The sequence below is a fragment of the Leptopilina heterotoma genome, unplaced genomic scaffold (assembly GCF_015476425.1).
Source record: "Leptopilina heterotoma isolate Lh14 unplaced genomic scaffold, ASM1547642v1 Lhet_45, whole genome shotgun sequence".
Taxonomy (NCBI): Eukaryota; Metazoa; Arthropoda; class Insecta; order Hymenoptera; family Figitidae; genus Leptopilina; species Leptopilina heterotoma.
Genome location: NW_025111086.1, coordinates 1,750,045 through 1,772,957, shown reverse-complemented (window position 1 = coordinate 1,772,957; position 22,913 = coordinate 1,750,045). Strand labels below are relative to the sequence as shown.

Here is a 22,913-nt window from a genome sequence, read left to right as displayed (position 1 = left end):
AAAATAATTGAATTTCTGTGACGAATTTTATTATCTATGAAAATAATTGAATTATTTCAAAGAAATTTATTAAAAAATTTTATAAATTATTGAATTCCTGTGAAATTTTAATAAGAATTTTATTCAAGTTTTTAAAAATAATTGAAATTTTGACAAGAATTTTTTTTTAATTTTTGAACATAATTGAATTTCTACGAAGAGTTTTATTACTTTTGAAAATAATTTAATTCTTCCAACGAATTTTATTCAAGTTTATAAAAATAATTGAATTTCTGTGAAGAATTTTACTATTTCTAAAAATAATTGAATTCTTGAAAAGAACTTTGTTAAATTTTTTATAAATAATTGAATTTCTGGAATTATTTGTAACTTTTCCAAAATTCAATTTTTTTAGTATTTTTAACTAAAATTCTTTTATCAATCTAGTATTAATGAACATTATAAAAATGATTCATTAAATAATTTATAAGTCATAATTTTATGATAGTTCTTGTAAAAATTAAGTTATTTAAAAAGAAATTATTGTCTGAAATAGAAAAAAATTAAGGTTTTGTAGTAAAATTCGTGATAATTTCATAGTTTAGGAGGCAAACAAAAAAAACATCAAAATTCAGAGTTTTTTCTTGAATTTTTAAAATTCAATTTTTTTTACTACTTTTACTAAAAATCCCTGACTTTTCCCTGACTTCCCTGACCTGTGGCAACGCTGAAAATTAAATTTTTGTGATATCCCTGTTTTAATAAAAAAAAAATTGTACGCTAAATTTACGCTAAATTAGAAATAGATTAAAATAAAGAAAAAATACAAAAATATAAAAAAATAGTAGTAAAATTTAAAAATTAAAACTAGTGTCTAAACGAAGCACTATCAGTGAAATAAATTGTAAAATCCCTTTGACTTGTAAAAAGAAGGATTTATTGCATCGCAATCTAAAATAAATAACATCGTCCCCATATTTGTCCGATTAAGCATTAATGAATATTGAAAAATTCACCCATAACGGTTAATACAAAGTGAATTTTTACCCGAAGAAAAAAGAACAGAAAAACAATATTTCCGAACAATTTATTATTTTTTTTCATCTAAATTCAAAAGATAATCATTGATTTCCTGTTAAACTGAAATCAGCACCGTTAACCTTTCTCTTCTCCCTAATATTCTTCCATTTAAGTAGGCGGACTTGATTACCGGGAAAAACTCGAAACTTCATTTCGTAATTTTTGATGTCACTTCGGCTGTACGTACAGTCTCATGAAAATTACAGTTTTTTTCCCCCGTCAATTATTTTCGAAACGTATCTATATGTACACGAATTGTGTAAGAAAAGTGGCAATTTCCTACAAACTAACAAATGTTGGATAATTCTTTTTTTTCCCTCGACTCTCGCCAATTAGATCGCAAGTTTGTTGCACGTCCAATGTAATATATAGAAAATGCGTCTGCTTATTATTTTATTGCTGAAAATGGATCGCTCGCGCGTAATTCGCATTTAAAGCCAGCCCACACGAGGCATATAACATTAAACTATCATTATTCATCGGACATGCTCAGACCTCACGCGACGCGCTTTCGTTTCACTCGGCACTGCACTCGAGATTAATTGCATGGAGACAACGCATTATGTCCAGATTGCTGGAAAAGAAAAGGTATGCATCTTCATGCGAATTGAAATGCGAGGCTCGTCGCGCATCTCTCAAAGTTAAAGGAAAGATAATGCTTTAAGATACACATAGATATGTTTATATATATATTTATATACCCTCCAGGAGTGCCAACACACCGCGTGTTCTGTAAATTCTCAAGGTCCTTTCACTTTTTACTTTTTTGTCCCCCATCATCCGAAGTGATACGTGTATTGATAATTTATAGATTACTCATTTACTCATCTCTCTCCCTCTCTAAATCTAAATTAATAGAATTTTAAAAAAAAATTTTAATAAATTTCTTTCCGAAAATTCAATTATATTCATAAATAATTCAATTTTTACAGAAATTCAATTATATTCATAAATAATACAATTTTTACAGAAATTCAATTATATTCATAAATAATTCAATTTTTACAGAAATTCAATTATTTCAAATAAAATTTTTATTAATTTTGTTGAAAGAAATTAATAACTCAGAATCATTTTTATAAAATTCCCCGAATTAAGTCAATTATATTTTTGAGGATTTTAATAAAATTTGATTATAAAAATTCATATATATTTAATACAATTGTAATTAAATTCTTTTAGAATATTTTAATAAAATTTTTGGTAATAATTGAATTATTAGCGCAAATAATAAAAAATTCTTCACAAAAATTCAATTATTTTAAAAGAAAATTTTAATAAAATTCTTTGTATTAATTCAATTATTTTCAAATATAATTAAATTCTTCATATAAATTCAATTATGTAAAACCAATTTAATAAAATTCTTCCCAAAAATTAAATTATTTTCACGTATAATAAAGTCCTTATCACAGAAATTCAATTATTAAAAAAGAAAAATTTAATTAAATTCGTTTGCAAGAATTCTATTATTTTCATAAATAATAAAATTTTTCGTATAATAAATAAAATCCTCGAAAAATTATAAAAAAAAAATTACCAGAATTCCATTTTAAGAAATAATTAATTCTACATTCAATTATTTATTTTTACATTCAAATAATTGAATTCTCTTAGAACTTTCTAACCAGAATTTAATTATTTACGTAAATAATTCAATTCTTGCAACGAGTTTTATTATATCTATTAAATAATTGAATTACTGTTAGAAATTTTATTAATAATTTAGATAATTTAAATAATTAAATTCACAGAAATTAAAAAATTCACAGAATTATTTTAAAAAAAAATTTAACAAAATTCTTTGCAAGAATTCAATTATCTTCATAAATAATAAAATTCTTCGTTGGACCTTAATTATTTTTAATACAATTTGAAATAAATTAAAAAATTTATTCGTTTTCAATTATTTTCAAAAATTTGAAGATTCTGTTTCTTGACAATTCAATTATTTTCAATATATTTCTATTTTAGAAAGATTTCACAAAAGAATTCAATTATTTAAAAAAAAATTTTTTACTGCAACTCGTTGCGAAAATTCAATTATTTTCATAAAAATAAAATTTTTCGCAGAACTTCAATTATTTCTAATACAATTTGAAATAAATCCTTCGAATTTTAGAAATAATTGAATTTTGAAAAGGTTTCAAATTAAAATCTTCGATAATCTGAATCTTTCATACTTTTAAATAACAATTCTGTATACCATCTTGTACTTTTTGTTGAGAACACTGAAAAAATTCAATTTTGGAGAAATTACAAATAATTGCAGAAATTGAATTATTTTCAACAAAAAAATAAAATTCTTCTTATAAAATTCAAGTATGTTCAAAATTTCTAATTATATTTATAAATAACCAAATTCTTCTCCAAAAATCAATTATTTTCATAAATGTCAAAAAATTTCTTCATGTTTTATGAAAATACTTTTATAAGTTGCTTAATTTAAAAAAGGGTTATTTTGAATTAATTATAAAATAAAAATAATTATAACATAATAATAATAATAATATACAATTAAATTTCTGCGAATAATTTTATTACTTTCAAAAACAATTGAAATTTTGCCAAAAATTTTATTAAATATTTTGAAAATAATTGAATTTTTGGAGAATAATTTTCTTATTTATAAAGATAATTGAAATTTTGACGAGAGTCACTAAAATTTAGAATTTTCTTATGAATTCCAGTGCTTTTAATAAAAATCCCTGAATTTTTGCAGATTTCCCTGGGCAATTCTACTTTCCCTGAATTTTCTCTGACTTTTGCGGCATCACTGTAAAATTTACTTATTTGAAAATAGTGTGAATGCACTATTTTTATTTTACTACTGTCCAAATTTGAATTAGTTTATTAAATAAGTTTATTAAATTAGTTTATTAAATTAGTTTATAAAATTAGTTTATTAAATTAGTTTATTAAATTACTAATTTAAAATAAAAAAGTAGAAGCAACAAATTTTTTTGCTCAACTTATTATAGTCTTGACAGAATTCTATCTTTTTAAAAAGCATCAAATCTTCATCTACTATCTTTTTATAATAATCTAAAAAATTTCAACTTCCATTAAATTTATCTCCGCACACATTCCACCTCCTATTTACCAGAAGTTCAGAAAAAGCCAAAGCATAACACAAATCATCTATTTCATCCAATTTTAAATATTTCCAAATCTTTTTATACATTTTACTAACTCGTCGTTTAACTCTAACGAATGTTTATTGCTAAAAGAAATAATAATCAAGGAATTTTCACACATCCTTTCAAGAATTGAATAAATCATAGACAGTTAGTTATCAATTTCTATTTCTATCTTGTGTCCCTTAATATATAGTTTAGCAACGAGTCTCTAAAGGTTAAGACTACGAACCGAATAATTTTTGGTATTCACCTAACACCATATATATACACACACTCAGAAACGCAGACTATTTAAATTGTGCAGAGTCGTAATCCTATCATGTTATGAGAAGATTTAAACTTAAAATTATACCCTCTGACCAAATGGGGTTTTACTTTCTGAAACTAACGCTTATAATCTATGTTGGGTTCGCGCGATTATCTTTATCTGACTCGTGGACCTCGGGGTGTCTGACCTGTCATAAAAAAAGTGTGAGAACCTACTATAAACGCAAAAGAGAATTTACTCACTGATAACTCAGAAATCATCATAATCATAATCAATAGATGTATATCTAGAGAGAGAAAAAACAGCAATAATTCAATAATTTTCAAAACAAAAATTAGTATACCATCTATCTATAATATTTTTCTTCCAAACAAAAGGCGTAATGGTAATAACAAATTTTTTTCCCCCTTTTCAGTTAAAAAATTCGTCTTACAATCGAATAATAACATCGCATGAATTCTTTGAAAAGTATAGTAACGGTTCCTATGAAATTTTACTCTCAAACTGAATTACAGTGGTTGCCAACAACGAGTGCTAAACTTTTATCTCCTCCTGTATGATATATGACTAAACGTCACTAGATTCTCAGCTCTTGCACTGCGCAAAAACAAGTCGTGCGCGTTATGGTCAAATATACACGTGTTGACCAGGTAACGATGAGTCGAGGTACTGTCATCAACAAAAGTTTCTCGACTCAAAAAAACAAGAAAACCATTTTTCAAAAGAAATTAAAAAAAGCCAAACAAGTCTTTTTTTGTTCTACTTCGTTTGCTATCACTTTTTAAAAATAATTGAAATTCTGCGATGAGTTTTAATATTTGTGAAAATAATTGAATTCCAATTAAGAAGAATTTTATTATGTTTGAGCAATATTTTCAATTTCTGCGAAGAAAATTATTACTCTTGAAAATAATTGAATTTATATACAATAATTTGTGAATTTTCCAAAATTAAATTTTTTTTCGTGTTTTTAAGTAAAATTTTTCTAAAATATTAATTTTAGAAAAATTTTACTTTCTCCAAGAAATTAATTCCACATAATTGTTAGTTAATTCCTACACAGGATTTCAATTATTTAAAAAAAAAGTGAAATAAAAATTCGTTGCAAGAATTCAATCGTTGATAAATAATAAAATTCTTCGCATGATTTCATTAATTTTTAATATACTTTGAAGTAAATTCTTTAAAAAATGTAATTATTTTCAAAAATTTTATTAAAATTCTTCAAAACAATACAATTATTAATTAACAATTATTTTTGATAATTTTTACAAAAAATTCTATTAGAATTTTCAAATCCATTTGTTTACTAATCAATTTTACGAAATTTCGATTATTCGGAAATTCTTCAATTAAATATTATTTTAGAAAATAAAAATTTGAAGTAATTTAGAAAAAAAATTCATTTAAACTTTCTCAAAAAAATAAATTCCACAGAATTGTTAGTTAAAAATATGAAAAATTCTGATTTTCAAAAATTTTAATTTCAAACCTTTTCAAAATTCAATTATTTCTCAAAATTCATCCTCTAATGATTTTAATATTCAATTATAATCTAAAATTTTAAGTGAAATCCATTTTCAAATCAATGTTCATGAGAAAATTCTACTAAAATTCAATTATTTGAATACAAAAATAAATAATTTATTGAATTATTGCATGTTTCTTAAAATTGAATTCTCATAAAGAATTTTATCAAAAATTTTATAAACAACTGAATTTTTAGAAGAATTTTATTATTTATGAAAATAATTGAATTCTTGGAACGAATATTATTAAAAAATTTTTTATATTAATTGAATTTCTGCGAAGAATTTTATTATTTATAAAAATAATTGAATTCTTGCAAAAAATTTTATTAAATTTTTTTTTAAATAAATAATAATTGAATTTCTGTAAAAAAATTTATTATTTGTGAAAATAATTAAATCTTTGTGAAGAATTTTATTAATTTTTTTTTTTTTTTAATAATTGAACTCTTTTGTGCAATCTTCTTAAAGTAATAAAACATTGAAAATAATTGAATTTTACAAAACATTTTCTTCAAATTTCTGAAAATAATTGAATTGTTTTAAATAATTTTGTTTAAATTTTTTGAATTGTTTCTAAGAATTTTTTCGAGGAATTCGATTAAAATTGTATTAAAAATAATTGAAATTCTACAATAAATTTTATTATTTATAAAAATAATTGAATTTCCAAAACGAATTTTAATATTTACGAAAATAATTGAAACCCCGTGAAAATATTATTATTTTTGAAAATAAGATTGTAATTAAATTCCTTGAAAAACTTAATAAAACTCTGCTGAAAAATTTAATTATTTTCACAAATAATAAAATTCTTCATAGAAATTAAATTATTTAAAAAAAAATTTAATAAAATTCTTTGCAAGAATTCAATTATCTTCATAAATAATAAAATTCTTCGTCGGACTTCAATTATTTTTAATACAATTCGAAATAAATTCCTCAAAAAATTATAGGAAAAAATTATAAGAATTTCACTTTAAGAAATAATCAATTGTTCATTCAATTATCTATTTTTGCATTTAAATAATTGAATTCTCTTAGAACTTTCTGACCAGAATTGATTAGAAAATGAATTTCGTTTAAAATTTTAGATAATTTAATATCAGAACTATTGTAGACTATAGTATTTTTTCTTTAAATGCTAAAACTTTTATAAATATTAATTTTTTCATTCAGCAATTTTTTTATGGATACAAAAACATATTTTCTACAAAATTACGTGTGGATTTTAAAATCTATCAATTTTTAGAAAAAATAAAAGTCAAAATATTTTCTGACCAATTTTTTTTTACAACCATTGAATTCCTCTCAAAAAATTACTATAGAAATAATTTTATTAAATATTTTCTTCATATAGTTGAAAATATAGGTTTACCCTCCCCTTAAATTTTTCGATATTTACTTTTTACTATTTTTTTCAGACTTAAAGATATTTTTTGCTACTTTTTTAATATTAATTATCGAGTGCGAAGCCTATTTTTTATACTTCGAAGTTTCGTCTTACAGTGACGCCACAGCTTCATAGCTAAAACTGCTACCACTTAATTTTTGGGTAATTAAATTCCAAAGTACATTTTATTTTCCAATTCCTGATTTTTTTTCGACCCTAAGAAAGAGAAATTTCAAAAAAAAATTCAGAATCATTGAACAAAGTTTAAACTCTTGAATAGCCGCATGGAAAGTTTCTTTGAGGGTTAAAATGTGTATCGATATCAGCAGTGTATATATATATATATTTATGGAGTCTATTGTGCTGGCGTTTACTTATTGTATGCACAAAAAAATTTTTTCCTTTTGTTTTTTATTATATGCCACTGTCGCCATTGTTACCTCGATTTTGTTCCTTGGGTTAAGGTAAGGTTATATTAGCAAACTAACCTCGTCGCTTGGAGAATCTAGGTACTTGTTAGGGTGAAGCCCATGAGCTAAGAGGTGTGTATGGGAATTGCAGGTCGTGCTCATTAATTATATCGCACGTGATCTATCTGGACCACGTTGTATGGTTTAAGAGTCACCGACTTATAAACCACAAACCCAGTGAATTGGATACGAATCCCCCTCAAGTATGCGAGGACAATTGAAGTTTCTTGTATTATATATACGTATATATACTCTCAGCTTACAATTCAAGTTTTACTTTTACTTTGGGTTCGATAACGATGAAGTTCACTTTCGAGATTTCAGCGCATTTCAATGAAAGTTCTGTTACAGTTTCTCACTTGTTCCTTTACTTCTTTTTTTTGCCTCTCACTATTTTTTTTTTATTTTAAAAATTTTCTTCTTTACTTTGGCGAATATTAAATTTGCTTTTACTTTGAATTAATTATTCTCGAATAATTAATAATTATTCTTCCTAAGAAGAATTAAATTAAAAATTTAATTTAATTTAATTTCTTTGAAAGAATAATTCGATTAGGCGGAACATCTTTGCAGATTTATTAATTTATGTTAAATTCTAATTGGCGAAAGGGGAAAACAAAAGGATGAGATTTACTGCAGATGAAATATAACGTATGGAGGATTTTCAACTTTGAAGTTAAAATATACCATGAATAAAATTAAGTACCGTTCGGCAACTGTTATTTTGCCGCACACGGTGTGCAATGTCAGAGGCGAGAAAATCGGTTGAGATGCGTTGGCTTTTCCGTATACAAAACCATTGTTGCTTTAGTGGAAGGGTTGCGGGTGAGAATATATATTCAACTTCCTGGAAGAGTTCGTTTACACGCTAAATTAAACACAATAGTCCTCCGATCTTTCTGATTTTAGGTTCACTAGTTCCGATTAGTTGCCACATCATTCGAAACGAATCTTGTGCCGGGAGTTCAATGCTTAATTAAATATTTCGTCTGGTGCTTGATTCTTTAGTTAATTTAATACTTCATTCGCTGCTTAATGCAATAATTCACTACTTAACTCAATAATTGAATAATTAAATCTATTACTTAATTATTTCATCCACTACTTAGTTAAATACTTCATCCACTACTTAATTAAATATTTTATCCACAACATAATCCACTACAAAATTAAATACTTTGTTGGTTACATAATCCACTACATAATTAAATATTATGTCTTCATCCATTACTAAATTAAAGATTTTATTTTACTTTATCCACTATTTAAACATCACGGTTGCCACCATAAATTAATTTTGATTTTCCCTGATTTCCAGACAAAATTTTTACTTTTTCCTTGACCCTAAAGAATATTCCGATTCACTCTAAAAATTATTATAAATACTTTAAAAAAAATGTTCTATTACATTTATTTACAAATTTCCCCAATTTGTAAAATTATTCGAAAAAATCAATAATTTTATTTAAAATAAATATTTAATAACCATTATTATTTTTCCATAGGAATTAAAATTTTCAAATTTAAACCTATTTACATTCAATAATTTCAATTTCCATAAAATTTAAAAAAAAATTAAATTATTTACAAAAAATGTAATAAAATTCGTTGCTTAAAAATATTCTTTAAAAGATTTCAATTATTTTTAATACAATTTTTAAATGAATTCCTCGAAAAATGTAATTATTTTCAGAAATTTTTCTCAATTTAATTAAATTTCACAAATAATGAAATTCTTTGCTCAAATTCAATTATTTTCAATAACTACTATTTTTAAGATCTCACAAAATAATTCAATTACCTACTTAAAAAAAAATTGAATGAAATTCTTCCCAAAAATTCAATTATTTAAAAAAATATATAATACAATTTTTACAGAAATTCAATTATTTAAAATACAATTTTCATAAATTTTTTTTAAAGAAATTAATTATTTAAAACAATTTTTAAAAACTTACCCGAAAGAAGTAAATGATTTTTGAGAATTTTAATAAAATTTGTTTACAAGAATTCATATATTTTTACTACAATTATAATTAAATTCATTGAAAAGATTTTAGTAAAATTCTTTGCAAGAATTCAATTACATTTAAAACAAAATGAAATTTTTTCTAAAAATTCAAATATTTTCATAAATAATAAAATTCTTCGCAGAAATTCAATTATTTTTTTAAAAATTAAAGAAGAATTCAATTGTTTTTACAAATATAATACATTTCTTTTTAAAGAAATTCAATTATTTAAAAAAAAAATTTAATAAAATTCGTTGCAAAAATTCAATTATTTTCCAAAATAATAAAATTCTTCACGGGATTTCAATTATATTTAATACAATTTTCAGTAAATTCTTCGAAAAATGTAATTAATTTCAAAAATTTTATTAAATTCATTTCTTTGAAAAATTTTATTATTAAATTCTTCGAAAGAAATAAATTAACAATTATTCTTCAATTAAATATTTGGAAAATAAAAACTTGAAATAATTTTTCAAAAAAATTTAATTAACCTTTTTCAAAATTCATGCTACAATGTTTTTAATATTCAACTATTATCTAAAATTCAAACTGAAATTCAATTTCAAATCAATGTTCACTACCGAAAATTCTACGAGAATTCAATTATTTAAATACAAAAATAAATAATAATTTATTAAATAAATGAATGTTTTTCAAAATTGAATTCTCATAAAGAATTTGTTTAAAATAATTTTAATTAAATTTTTTGAATTGTTTCTAAGAATTTTAATAAAATTTTTAGGAATTTTTTCGAGAAATTCGATTAAAATTGTATTAAAAATAATTGAAATTCTACAATGAATTTTATTATATATGAAAATAATTGAATTCCTAAAACGAATTTTATTATTTACGAAAATAATTGAATCCCTGTAATTATTTCCAAAGTTAATTGCAATTTTGGTGAGAATTTTTAAAAATTTTGAACATAATTGAATTTGCGTAGAATTTTAAACAAATTTTTGAAAATAATTGAATTTTGAAGAAGAATTTTATTATTTTTAAAGATGATTAAAATTTTGACGAGAATTTTTTTTTTTTGAACATAATTGAATAAAACTAATTTCAGAAGAATTTTGATTATTAAAAAATATTTCAAAAAAATCCAAGTGTTTTAAATTTTTTTTATTAAATTCATTAAAAATTGAAATTAAAACTTTTTGAAATTCATTTATTTAAGAAAATTATAAACCCAACTCTTTTGAAATTGAATTAATTTTGAAATATTTAAATACAATTATTCACTAAATAATTTATAAGTAGGTAATAATTTTGTATAATAGAAGTAATTAAGTTCTTAAAGAATTAAGTTATTTACAAAGAAATTATTGTCAAAAATATAATAATTGAAGGTTTTTAATTAGAATTTGTGAAAAAAAAATTAGAATTTGTGGTAATTTCATAGCTTATGAGTGAAACAAAAAAAAACGCCGAAATTCGTAATTTTCTTATGAATTCTAAAAATTTAATTTTTTCCAGTACTTTTAATCAAAATTCCTGACTTTTTCCTGATTTCCCTGACCAATTCTACTTTCCCTGACTGTTCCCTAAATTCCCTGATTTTCCTGAACTGTGACAACCCTGAATATTTAATGCACTGCAAAGTGCCATACTTAATTAAATATTTCATCCACTACTTAATCCTTCATTTAATTAAATATTGACTCTACTACTTCCTCTAAAATTTTTCTTTTTCATCTTTAAATTCTTATTTTTGAAAATTCAAAATTTGTTTTAGAAACAAATTTTTTTTTGTGGATTTTCATGGAAAAGAATTCGAAGAAAAAAAAAGAAAGAAAGTAAAAGGAAGAAAAAAGATTCCGTTAGGAAGTATCCAGAGAGAAACTGCAATAATTAACAACGAGGAAAAGGAAAATAAAAAATAGTATTTAAAAAGAACCCCTTGATTTTAATAACAGACGACACGGTCTTAATGATTAATATATATAAATCAATTAGGATATTTATAATCGAGCCCTAGGGGACATTTTTCCTCACTCTGACTTTCAGTGAAGCGCACACGGCATATAATTCTCGATTGCAATCATTCAACGGCGCAATTTTGCCCATCTGCAATAAAGTTTGTTTATAGAACAATAATTAGTCGTCGCATTTATATATATGAAAGGTATGCTCTATGTACGCTCATTGCTGAAACGATACATAAGTTTCTCGTAGTGTTTATAGAGAGCTGTGCAGAGATGACTCGGAGACGATACCCAAAGGCGAATCACGTACACATTGGGTGGCGTAAATCTAATCCACTCGACAGCGGACGATCGACTCGCTACCCGATCATCAGTCTCGTGAAAGTGTATCCACAACTTTTCACGATCTTCATAATTTTTTTTTTCTTTTTTTGCATTTGCTATAGCGCGCGCGAATCATAGATTAAGCCGCGCCTCCACATCACTAGTAGGAAAACGATAAACAGAAACAGCGCAAATGGGATTTATTGTAATTGGTGGGTAATGATGGTTTTAGTTGGCACGGCTCAGCACCTTATATGCGGCGCGCGATGACGTCGATCATAAGTCATGGGACATATAAAATGTGTTAAAATGCAAAAGCAGAGGTGTGCGTAATGATATGTATTTTTTATTTTCATTACATCCACTGAGTGTATACGAGTCAATTCAGATATATAGTACATCCGGCTTGATTAGAATCGAGAATCACTCTAATGATCATTCTTGGTGGTGTGAAAATATACTTTTGACGAGGCATTTTATAGTTTTGAAAAGTAACAGATTCATGGAAATTGTTATTATCCGCCTCAAGGGGGATAGCGTATCAATTTTCTTCGTCTATTATTTATCTCACTAATTTAGATTAAATTTCTACTTTCTTTTCTTACCCTTGTCGTCGTGGTTTAGCATTTAGTGAGCCTTTAATTTACTTTTTTTTCTTTTTGTTCTCTAAAGCGAAAAAATTATTAGTTAATAATAATTTGACTGTCCCTCAAAAATGAAAGGATGAAATATTTAATTTGGTTGTGCGGATGTAAAATTAAGAAGTGGATTAAGAAGCGGATAAAAGATTTAATTAAGTAGTAGATAAAGTAGCAGAAAAAGTGTTTAAAGAAGTGCATCATTAAGTAGCAGATGAAACATTTAATAAAATATTTGATGAAGTATTTGATTACGTATAGCATTGAGTACTAGTAGTATAGCAGATGAAACAATTAAATATTGGATGAAGCATTTCATTAGGTATTAGTAGCAATAATAATAATAATGAATAAATAATAAATGAATAATAAAAGGTCCTCTTATTTCTGTTACTCGGGGGCATCATCGTCGATCGTGCGAACCTTCCGTATAGTTTTGTTCGGGAACTGAAAGTAAAAACCGATTTGTCAGTGGAGGCAAATCTTCGCCAAGCACTTTGGTCTCACTTTCACGCGCGCGCTTTAACAAACAAAGTAACAAATCCCTCTCCTTACATTTATTTTCTTTATTACGCTTCTCTCTTTCTCTCTTTCACTCTCGTCGACAACAACTCAAGATACATTGCTCTCTTTTCATTTACTCGCGCGCTTCCTCTCAGAGATTCATATTATATGAAATTCAGCACTCTGCTTTGCGCGGGTGCAATAAATCAAGACGAATTGTATATGTAGTCGCACTCGTTTTCAAATGAATGCACACTGCAGTAAACTTTATGTACGTGTATTTTCCTGCGGATGTGTAATGTGTTTCCCTAGAATTTTTTTTTTTTTGCTTTCAGACTCTAGACGAGAATTTTCAATTAATTAAACATTAGGTCAACTTTCATTTCGATCAGGTTTAAATAGAAAATTAGAGTTTAATTCACGAGGTTGATATGCAGTAGAACCTAAATTACGATGCTTCATTATCCGAAAATTTAAAAAGTGGCTTTTAGTGCCATAAAAAAGTATCCGAATAGTATACTATTCAGATACTACTGCTACTACTACTACTACTACTATTTGCTATAGCAAATATAGTAGGTGCGAAAAGCCTGTCCTCTTGATAAAAAAATAATAAACTCACCCCAAAGTTGATCGCAGTTGGCAGCTCCATCACTTCCTCACTTCCATCAGTATCCAAATGATTTTTGCTGGAAATTTCAATTTCCGATTGTAAACTCGAAGAAACTTCCACCACAATATCTGTTGTTGTTGTTGTCGTCGTCGTCGTCGAAACTTCCGGCACATTCACTATCAATATATCGCTGGAATCACACTTGCTCATAATATTATCCTGAATCTTCGTTTCCTTCTTGGTTTCCTTCTGGGTTCCTTTCTCGGTTCCCTTCACGGTTCCCTTCACGGTTTCCTTCTCGATTTCCTCCTCGGTTGCTGGACCTTCGACAAGGTTATCAGGATCCCTCGTCGTCTTCGTCGTCGTCGTGGTCTTTTCAAGAACGCCAATGTCGCTTGCATCTTCGTACAGTGAACCTTTACTGCCCTTATCGAAATCATTCCCTGATTCATCGAGTCCTTTCTCTAAATTCTCCGAATCATGAATATCGTGCTTGTTTATTTCTGATGCATCGACGGATGAGATTGCTTCCTCAAGGTCGTCATCAGTTGTAACCAATTCGGAAATATCTGGTTTGCTGCTATTTGAATCCTTCAAATACCAGGAACTACAATTCTCCCTTTTTCTCTCAACCGAATTGTCCTCGCTTTTCGACAGGGCGCCCTTACACTTCTTCAGATAACTCTTCACTCTTCTCGCTTTACTTTTCCTTGTTTCGTGACCTCTTGTTATTGTCTCGCCGTCATTTGGAGGCTTTTCATCATTTGACTTCTGCGACTGTTTCTCGACATCTTTCGATTCTTGATCTTTGGTGTCTGCAGTCGATGTAGAAGAGGAGTCGTCGTTTTCCTTAGCTAGGGTCCAGGTCTCGTCCTTTTCGGATGCTCGACGCTCCACTGGGATCACCTGCAACAAAAATTTTTAGGTTCGTAATTAGTAGAGTTCGCATTAGAATTGAGTTCTTAAAATAAAGCATTAAATATTATGTAATATATTTGAAAAATATTTTGCATAAGTAGAGCACTACGTCTATTGATATTTATCATTGTTTCTGAAGAGTTCTTGGTAGTAGTCAACTTAGTTTACTTAATTATCGGGGAGGATTCTTCAGGAACGGCTTTTCCCCGATCGAATGGGTGACAATTTTATGCTAACCACCAAAAATCCAAAATAAAAAGTTGTAGTTGATGCTAAAGATTAATAAACCCAAATAAAAAGTTGCAGATGATGCTAAATATTAATAAACCCAAATAATAAAAAGTTGCGAATGATGCTAAGGATTAATCTTTAGCATCATCTGCAACTTTTTATTTGGGTTTTTTGGTGGTATTCTTTCTTGTATCCTGATCTAGTTCGGTGGAACTGTTCAGGAACGGCTTTTCACCGAACGAGTGGGTGACAAAGTTATGCTAACAATAAAAAGAAACCAAATAAATATCATCTATTTGCTCGACATGCAGTACTACGAAAAATTGGTTTGCAAATCGGCAAGAGAATCAAACTGAAGTTCAGATAGATGGATTCAAACTTTTGATCGTTTTTTCTTTTTTCTTTTAACAAGAAAAAAAAATGTCATTTCTTCTAATCAAAGGACAAGAAAGTCTCACACAGCAACTCAGCGGTAGTTACACAACTCCCGGTAAGTGAACATGTGTAACATGCTACAAGAGAGGAGAGAAACGAGCTCGTCTTGAATCGTTTGTTTCATGCCGGAAATGGCGCTCGGCATTAAAAGGATCCTGGTGGGGCTCTCTCTCTCTTTCTCTCTCTCAGATATATAAACAAAACATATACATATATACAAAACGTCTAAAGAAAGGAAGGTTTAGGGGGATGTCTCCGAAGTCTAGTGTGCTTGATCGACAGCTAAGCAAGCTGAGCAATACAACAACAGCAAAAGACTTTCATCGTTTGAGAGAGAACGGCCCCCTCACAAGAGGAGATTGAATCTTAGTACGATGGAAGCGAGATAACCGAGAGGCGTGGGAGCGAATACGGCTAATCTTTCGAGCGAGTAGCTCATTCAAATCCCGAGCGTGTCTCCTTCTCCACCTTCACCGTCACCTTTTACGATATAAACCGCAATACAACTACATCTAATGACCATAGTGCCACCATGTCATTGACTTGAAAAGAGGGAAAGTTCGACAAGCTACTTCATAAAGTCTCTTCACTTCTCGTTCTTTTTTTTTCGAAAAGAAAGGAGGGGACCAAAAATAATGGCACGCTAACATCTTCGCCAAAGAATTTTCGACCACTTTTTTCCAGCAGTCTTTTGGTTCTTATTAATTTTTACCAAAAGGACAGTATTCTTTCAAGAGTTCCTAAAAGTATCGTCGACCCTCAGTTTTTTGTTCAAAAACTATTATCTGGTATTTTTAGGACTCTTTTCAATTCCTTTCGCTCAACGTCGACGCTAACTTCGAGGACCTAGACAATTTTTCGAAATTGACCAATTTTTATATTTTCTTAAACAAGCCACTTGACATTCAAAAGAGCAGGGGGAATATTGTAATGATAAAAGGATAGAAAACGTGTTTTTCAAACTCATTACCATTTATTTATATAACGATATCGTTTAATAAGGATCAATACTAATCGATAGGTGAGATTTCCGATAGGTGTTTTAGTTTTTTGTATTCTTTAAAAAGAGAAGAGAAAGAGAGAGGGGGAAAAATTATAACAGAGTGAAAACTAATGAATATTGCTTTGACAACATCCTGGTGCTTAAGTTAACACTCTATTCAGTGTAAATTAAATAGACTTGTTGCCTCTATATAATTCGCTTTTTCACCTTCTGTTCAATAACAAATTGTTTCCTGTTTTCGATTTTCCAAACACGTAAGTTCACTATCAATATTTTCCTTCCCCACGTCATTAATTTTTCTGTTCTCTCTCTCTTTCTCTCTCTGCTATATTTTATTGATATTATTATTTTCATTATCATCGTTATTATTATTACTATTACTCTTATTATTACTATTACTAATATTATTACTATTATTATTACTAATATTATTACTATTATTACTAATATTATTACTATTATTACTAATAGTATTACTATAGTTTTTATTATTTTTACTGTTCATTAATATTACTATTGTTTTTACAATTATCGTTTATACTATTCTTACTGTTTATTATTATTATTATTACTATTTTTTTTATTATTTCACTTCCAAATAAAATAAAAAAACAACTAATTCTCATGTGAGATGATAATTAGTTTTTTACTCAAGTTTCAATAATTTAAATCTTTTAGGAATACTTTTATGCGAAACTAAAAGGAGAAGAAAAATAGAATTCACGCTCTAATTAATTTACAGTCAATAAACAAATTATAGAATATCTTTTAAAGTCTCAACTCGCAAAAATCACTACGCTTTCGTATTTCGCGAAATCTTGAATCAATTATGAGATGCACATGGTTTTTTTTTTACTCTCCATTGAACCATGAAACGAAGTTAGAATTGGAATGCGAAAAAAGAGAATCTGCGTATAATTAAAAACAGCGAATTTCAATCTGTAAATAAAAGAAAATTCTACCGCTTCTTTCCCTCTCGTTAAAAAGCGATACAAGTTTTCTAAACACAACCGAATATTTAATAGTTTTTAATTGAAAAAATAATAATAATAATAGTTTTTTCATTTGTGAAAACAATTGAAATTCAAATATAAAAAATTTATTGAATTCATGAATGTTTCTTAGATATAAATTCTCATAAAGAATATTACCAATAAATTTTTAAATAATTGAATTCTTTTGACGAATTTTAATAAAATTTTTAAAAATAATTGAATTTTTCGAGGAATTCGATTAAAATTGTATTAAAAATAATTGAAACTCTGCAATGAGTTTTATTATTTATTAAAAGTAATTGAATTCGTGAGAAGAATTTTATTATTTACGAAAATAATTGAATCCATGGAAAAATTTTATTATTTATGAAAATAATTGAATGATTGCGAAGAAATTTAAAAAAAAAAATTTGTAAATAATTGAATTCCTGTGAAATTTTTATTATTTTTTCAAAATAATTAAAGCTTTGCGTAGAGTTTTATTCAATTTTTTTTTTAAATAATTGAATTCTGGAAAATTTTATTAAAATAGTAGATATTAAAAATCATTCAATTAAGGAAAATTTTTTAAAATAATTGAAATTTTGCCAAGAATTTTATTATTTATAAAAATAATTGAAATTTTGAAGAGAATTTTTTTAAACTTTTGACGCATAATTGAATTTCTGCGAAGAATTTTATTACTTTTAAAAATAATTGAATTTCTGCAATCATTTGCAACTTTAATACAATTTTTAAGAACAATTACATTTTTCGAAGAATTTGATCAAAATTGTATTTAAAAAAAAGGAAATTATACTATGAGTTTTATTATTTATGAAAATAATTGAATTTCTAAAAAGAATTTTATTATTTATGAAAATATTAATTGAATCTCTGTAAAATTTTTTATTATTTATGAAAGTAATAAAATTATTGCAGAAGAAATTTATAAAAAAATTTGTAAATACTTGAATTTCTGTTTTAAATTTTGATAATTAATGAAAATAATTAAATGTTTGCGTAAAATTTTATCAAATTTTTTTTAACTAATTGAATTCTTTTGAAAAATTTTATAAAATCAGTAGATAATTAGAAATCATTGAATTGGGGAAAACTTTTAAAAAGAATTGAAATTTTGCCAAGAATTTTATTATTTATAAAAATAATTGAAATTTTTCAGAGAATTTTTTTAAACTTTTGATCATAATTGAATTTCTGCGAAGAATTTTATTACTTTTGAAAATAATTGAATTCTTATTGAGATGAATTTTAATTTTTCTTTTTAAATAATTGAATTCTTATTAAAACGAATTTTAATATTTCTTTTTAAATAATTGAATTATGTTGTGAAATTTTATTGAAATAGTAGAGATTGAAAATAATTGAATTCTGATAAATTATTAAAATTAATTAAATTTCTACGAAGAATTTTATTAAAATTATTTTGAAAATAATTGAATTTTGGAGAAAAATTTTATTATTTCTAAAGATAATTGAAGTTTTGACGAGAATTTTTACAAATTTTTGAATATAATTGAATTTCTACGAAGAATTTTATTAAAATTATTTTGAAAATAATTGAATTTTTGTGTAATTTTTATTATTTATGAAAATAATTGAATTTTGAAGAAAAATTTAATTATTTCTAAAGATAATTGAAATTTTGACGAGAATTTTTACAAATTTTTGAATATAATTGAATTTCTACGAAGAATTTTATTAAAATTATTTTGAAAATAATTGAATTCTTGTTTAATTTTTATTATTTATGAAAATAATATAATTTTTTAGAAAAATTTAATTATTTCTAAAGATAATTGAAATTTTGTCGAGAATTTTTACAAATTTTTGAATATAATTGAATTTCTACGAAGAATTTTATTAAAATTATTTTGAAAATAATTGAATTCTTGTGTAATTTTTATTATTTATGAAAATAATTGAATTCATGTGTAATTTTTATTATTTATGAAAATAATTGAATTTTGAAGAAAAATTTAATTATTTCTTAAGATAATTGAAATTTTGACGAGAATTTTTACAAATTTTTGAATATAATTGAATTTCTACGAAGAATTTTATTAAAATTATTTTGAAAATAATTGAATTCTTGTGTAATTTTTATTATTTATGAAAATATTTGAGCATTAAAAATATTGTTCAAGAGTATTTCAAGTCATGATGAAAAAAATTCCCTGACTTTCGAAAAAATTCCCCAACATTTCTCTGTTTTCCAGGTGTTCTATAGACATTCTGATTAAACAAAAATTCAGAGAGTAAAAGAAATGTTTAAATAATAATCATCTGTGAAAATAGTAAATATACCGTAATCGACATATTAAAAAAGAATTCCACTTCTTTTTTAATCGCAAAATCTCATCGCTATTTGTTAATTCGCTCTCTCCTTATTTGTTCACAAGATTTGGTCTATATAAGAAGGAATCGAAATCAGTTAGTAAAACATGTACAAGCCACATATTGTTATTTGCGTTTTCTTATCTATCTCTCTTTGCGAGCACGCGCGATATAATCGACATAACCTTATTTCCGCGATCGAGATCGTGAGCGACGTCTCGATGAACAAACTTGGGTGAAATTTTAAGCTCAAATTTCACAGAAAGTACATCACGCTTGAGCTGCTTTTGCAGCATCTTGTTTTTAATTTTTTATTAGTTCCCTTAATATAACAAAATTCATCCTTTCTCCTAAGAAGAAAATTCTAAAGTCACAGGCATAGTGTCGTCTGGGTGAAAAAACAGTTTCGTTTTATGCATTTTATGGACTCTTGGGTGTTTACCGTTTTTTTTCTTTCTATTTTTTTTCTGTTTTTGTTGAACTGATTTGTATAGTGTTGTAAAGCAACAATGTTGTAAAGGCTCTACCTTGTGTTTTTAGTACTTCCTCTTGATCTTATCCATTTGCGTAAAATTCCGGGTCATAAGTTTAACGCCCCATTTTCTGAAATTGTGTAAAGGAAAATAAATATCGAGGATCGGTAAGTCAGACCATATAGAATAGTTTAAGTACGGAAATATCGAATGCGCCAATCTTTCTCTCTCTTTCTTTCATGTCTTTATATACTTGCACGCACTTACTAAAGTGTCAAGTGCTTGAGTTACTAGATTCCAAAGTACCAGTGTGAGGGAACGTGGTGGCGTGAATCAGGGATCGATAAATCGTCGAGTTACTTAGGTTTCTTTGGAATAAAGATAGGCAAGTGGACATCCGGAGCAACATGCTTCGTTGAGCACATTTAGTTTTACATCTCCCTCTCTCTTTCCCCCTCACTCCTTTCCCTTGTCTTTTTAAATTCATTTAAATCGACGAAAATTTATTTTAAAAAATCAAATTTTGCGTGAATTAACGAAAATTTGTTAGAAACAATCAAATTTTGGTTTTGACTAATTCTTTTGTAAAAACTACAGTCAGAACAAAATTTGTTTATTAAATATCCAAATCTGTTGTTATGAATTAATAAAAAATTGTTTATGAAACAATTTGGTTGAATCAAGGAAAATTTCATTGAAACAATAACCCAAATTTATTTCAAACAGATTTTGGTTGAATCAATGAAAATTTTGTTGAAACCGACAGATTTTGGTTGAATCAACGAAAATTTATTTGAAACATCCAGATTTTAGTTGAATCAACAAAAATTAATTTGAAACAATCAAATTTTGGGTGAATTAATGAAAATTTGTTCGAAACAATATCAAATTTTGGTTTTGATTAATTCTTTTGTAAAAACTACACTCAGAACAAAATTTGTTTATTAAATATCCAAATTTTGTGTTCTGAATTAATAAAAATTGTTTATGCAACAACCAAATTTTTGGTTAAATCAAAAAAAATTTCATTGAAACAATATTCAAAATTTATTTAAAAGAAATTCTGGTTGAATCAATGAAAATTCTATTGAAACCAACAGATTTTGGTTAAATCAACGAAAATTTATTTAAAACAGCCAGATTTACGTTGAATCAACGAAAATTCATTTGAAACAATCAAATTTTGAGTGAATTAATAAAAATTTGTTCGAAACAATCAAATTTTCATTTTGACTAATTCTTTTGTAAAAACTACACTCAGAACAAAATTTGTTTATTAAATATCCAAATTTTTTGTTCTGAATTAATAAAAATTGTTTATGAAACAACAAAATTTTTGGTTGAACCAAGAAAAATTCTATTGAAACAATATTCCAAATTTATTCAAAACAGATTTTGGTTGAATCAATAAAAATTTGATTGAAACCAACAGATTTTGGTTAAATCAACGAAAATTTATTTTAAACAGCCAGATTTACGTTGAATCAAGGAAAATTCATTTGAAACAATCAAATTTTGGGTGAATTATTGAAAATTTGTTCGATACAATCAAATTTTAGTTGAATTTCAAATCTATTTGAAGTTTATTTGAATATATAATTATTTAACATTTTTCGAGATGAGGGTAAAAAATTTTCCAGAGTTCATTTGTAACGTAAACAATTTGAAGAGATTATTAGGTATAATTACAGGCTTTCTACTCAATAATGTTTAATTAATTTTTGAAAAATGTTTAAAAAGGATCTGTAAGACTGAAAAAAGTAATAAAAAGTAGCTATCGAAAAATTAAATTTTATATGATTAAAAAAATCCATTTCAGTCGATTCACAAAAATTTGATTCTGTACTTCCCTGATTTTCATAAAAAATGTTCACACTTTTTCTTATCTTACTTCAATTCTAAGTTTTTCTAAAATTCAATCATTTTCCAAATTTTTTGTTAGAATTCTTCAAAAATACAATTATTTTTAAATTTTAAAAATAATTTTTAAAAGTAAAAAAAAAACAAAATTTTTTGAAATATAAAATTTATTTCAATAAAATTTGACAAAAAAAAATTTGTATTTTGAAAAACGACGCTGGTCTTGACAATTTTTTTAAACAATTTTTGGAATTGAATATTAAATTTGAACTTTTTTCATCAAATTGGAGCTTTTTTTTTATTAAAAAAAGAGCTTTTTTCGAAACAAGGAAGTACTCAGTACTTGTTTTGGAATTTATTTTCGATTCAGAAAAAATTTGTGTTTTAAAAAACGACACTATTCTTTACAATTTTTTTAAACAATTTTTGAAGGCGATTATCAAATTTGGGCTTTTTTTCATCAAATTGGTGCTTTTTGATTAAAGAAAAAATTTTTTCGAAACACGGAGGTACTCAAAAAGAACTTTTTTAGAATTTATTTTCGATTCAGAAAAAATTTTGTTTGTTTTAACAATTTTCAAAGTGGAATATCAAATTTGAGCTTTTTTATCAAATTGGAGCTTTTTCCAAAAAATTAAATAAATATAATTAATGATTAATAATTAATACCCACATTGAAAAATTCCATGGAAGTACCCCCTGGAAATTCTGCAAGTTTTTTATTCTAAAAATATTTTAACATTTACATTAATTTCAAGAAGAATATAATTTTTTTACAAA

At 25.7% G+C, this 22,913-nt stretch overlaps 1 protein-coding gene across 1 annotated transcript in view; it reads right to left on the bottom strand.

Annotated features, from left to right (window-relative positions):
• Positions 1-22,913, bottom strand: part of LOC122507149 — a 614,585-nt gene that overhangs the window by 540,391 nt on the left and 51,281 nt on the right. The window contains exon 2 of the mRNA XM_043619714.1: positions 13,891-14,787. Within this exon, the coding sequence (XP_043475649.1) occupies positions 13,891-14,787 (897 nt within the window). The remainder of the gene's footprint in view (positions 1-13,890; positions 14,788-22,913) is intronic.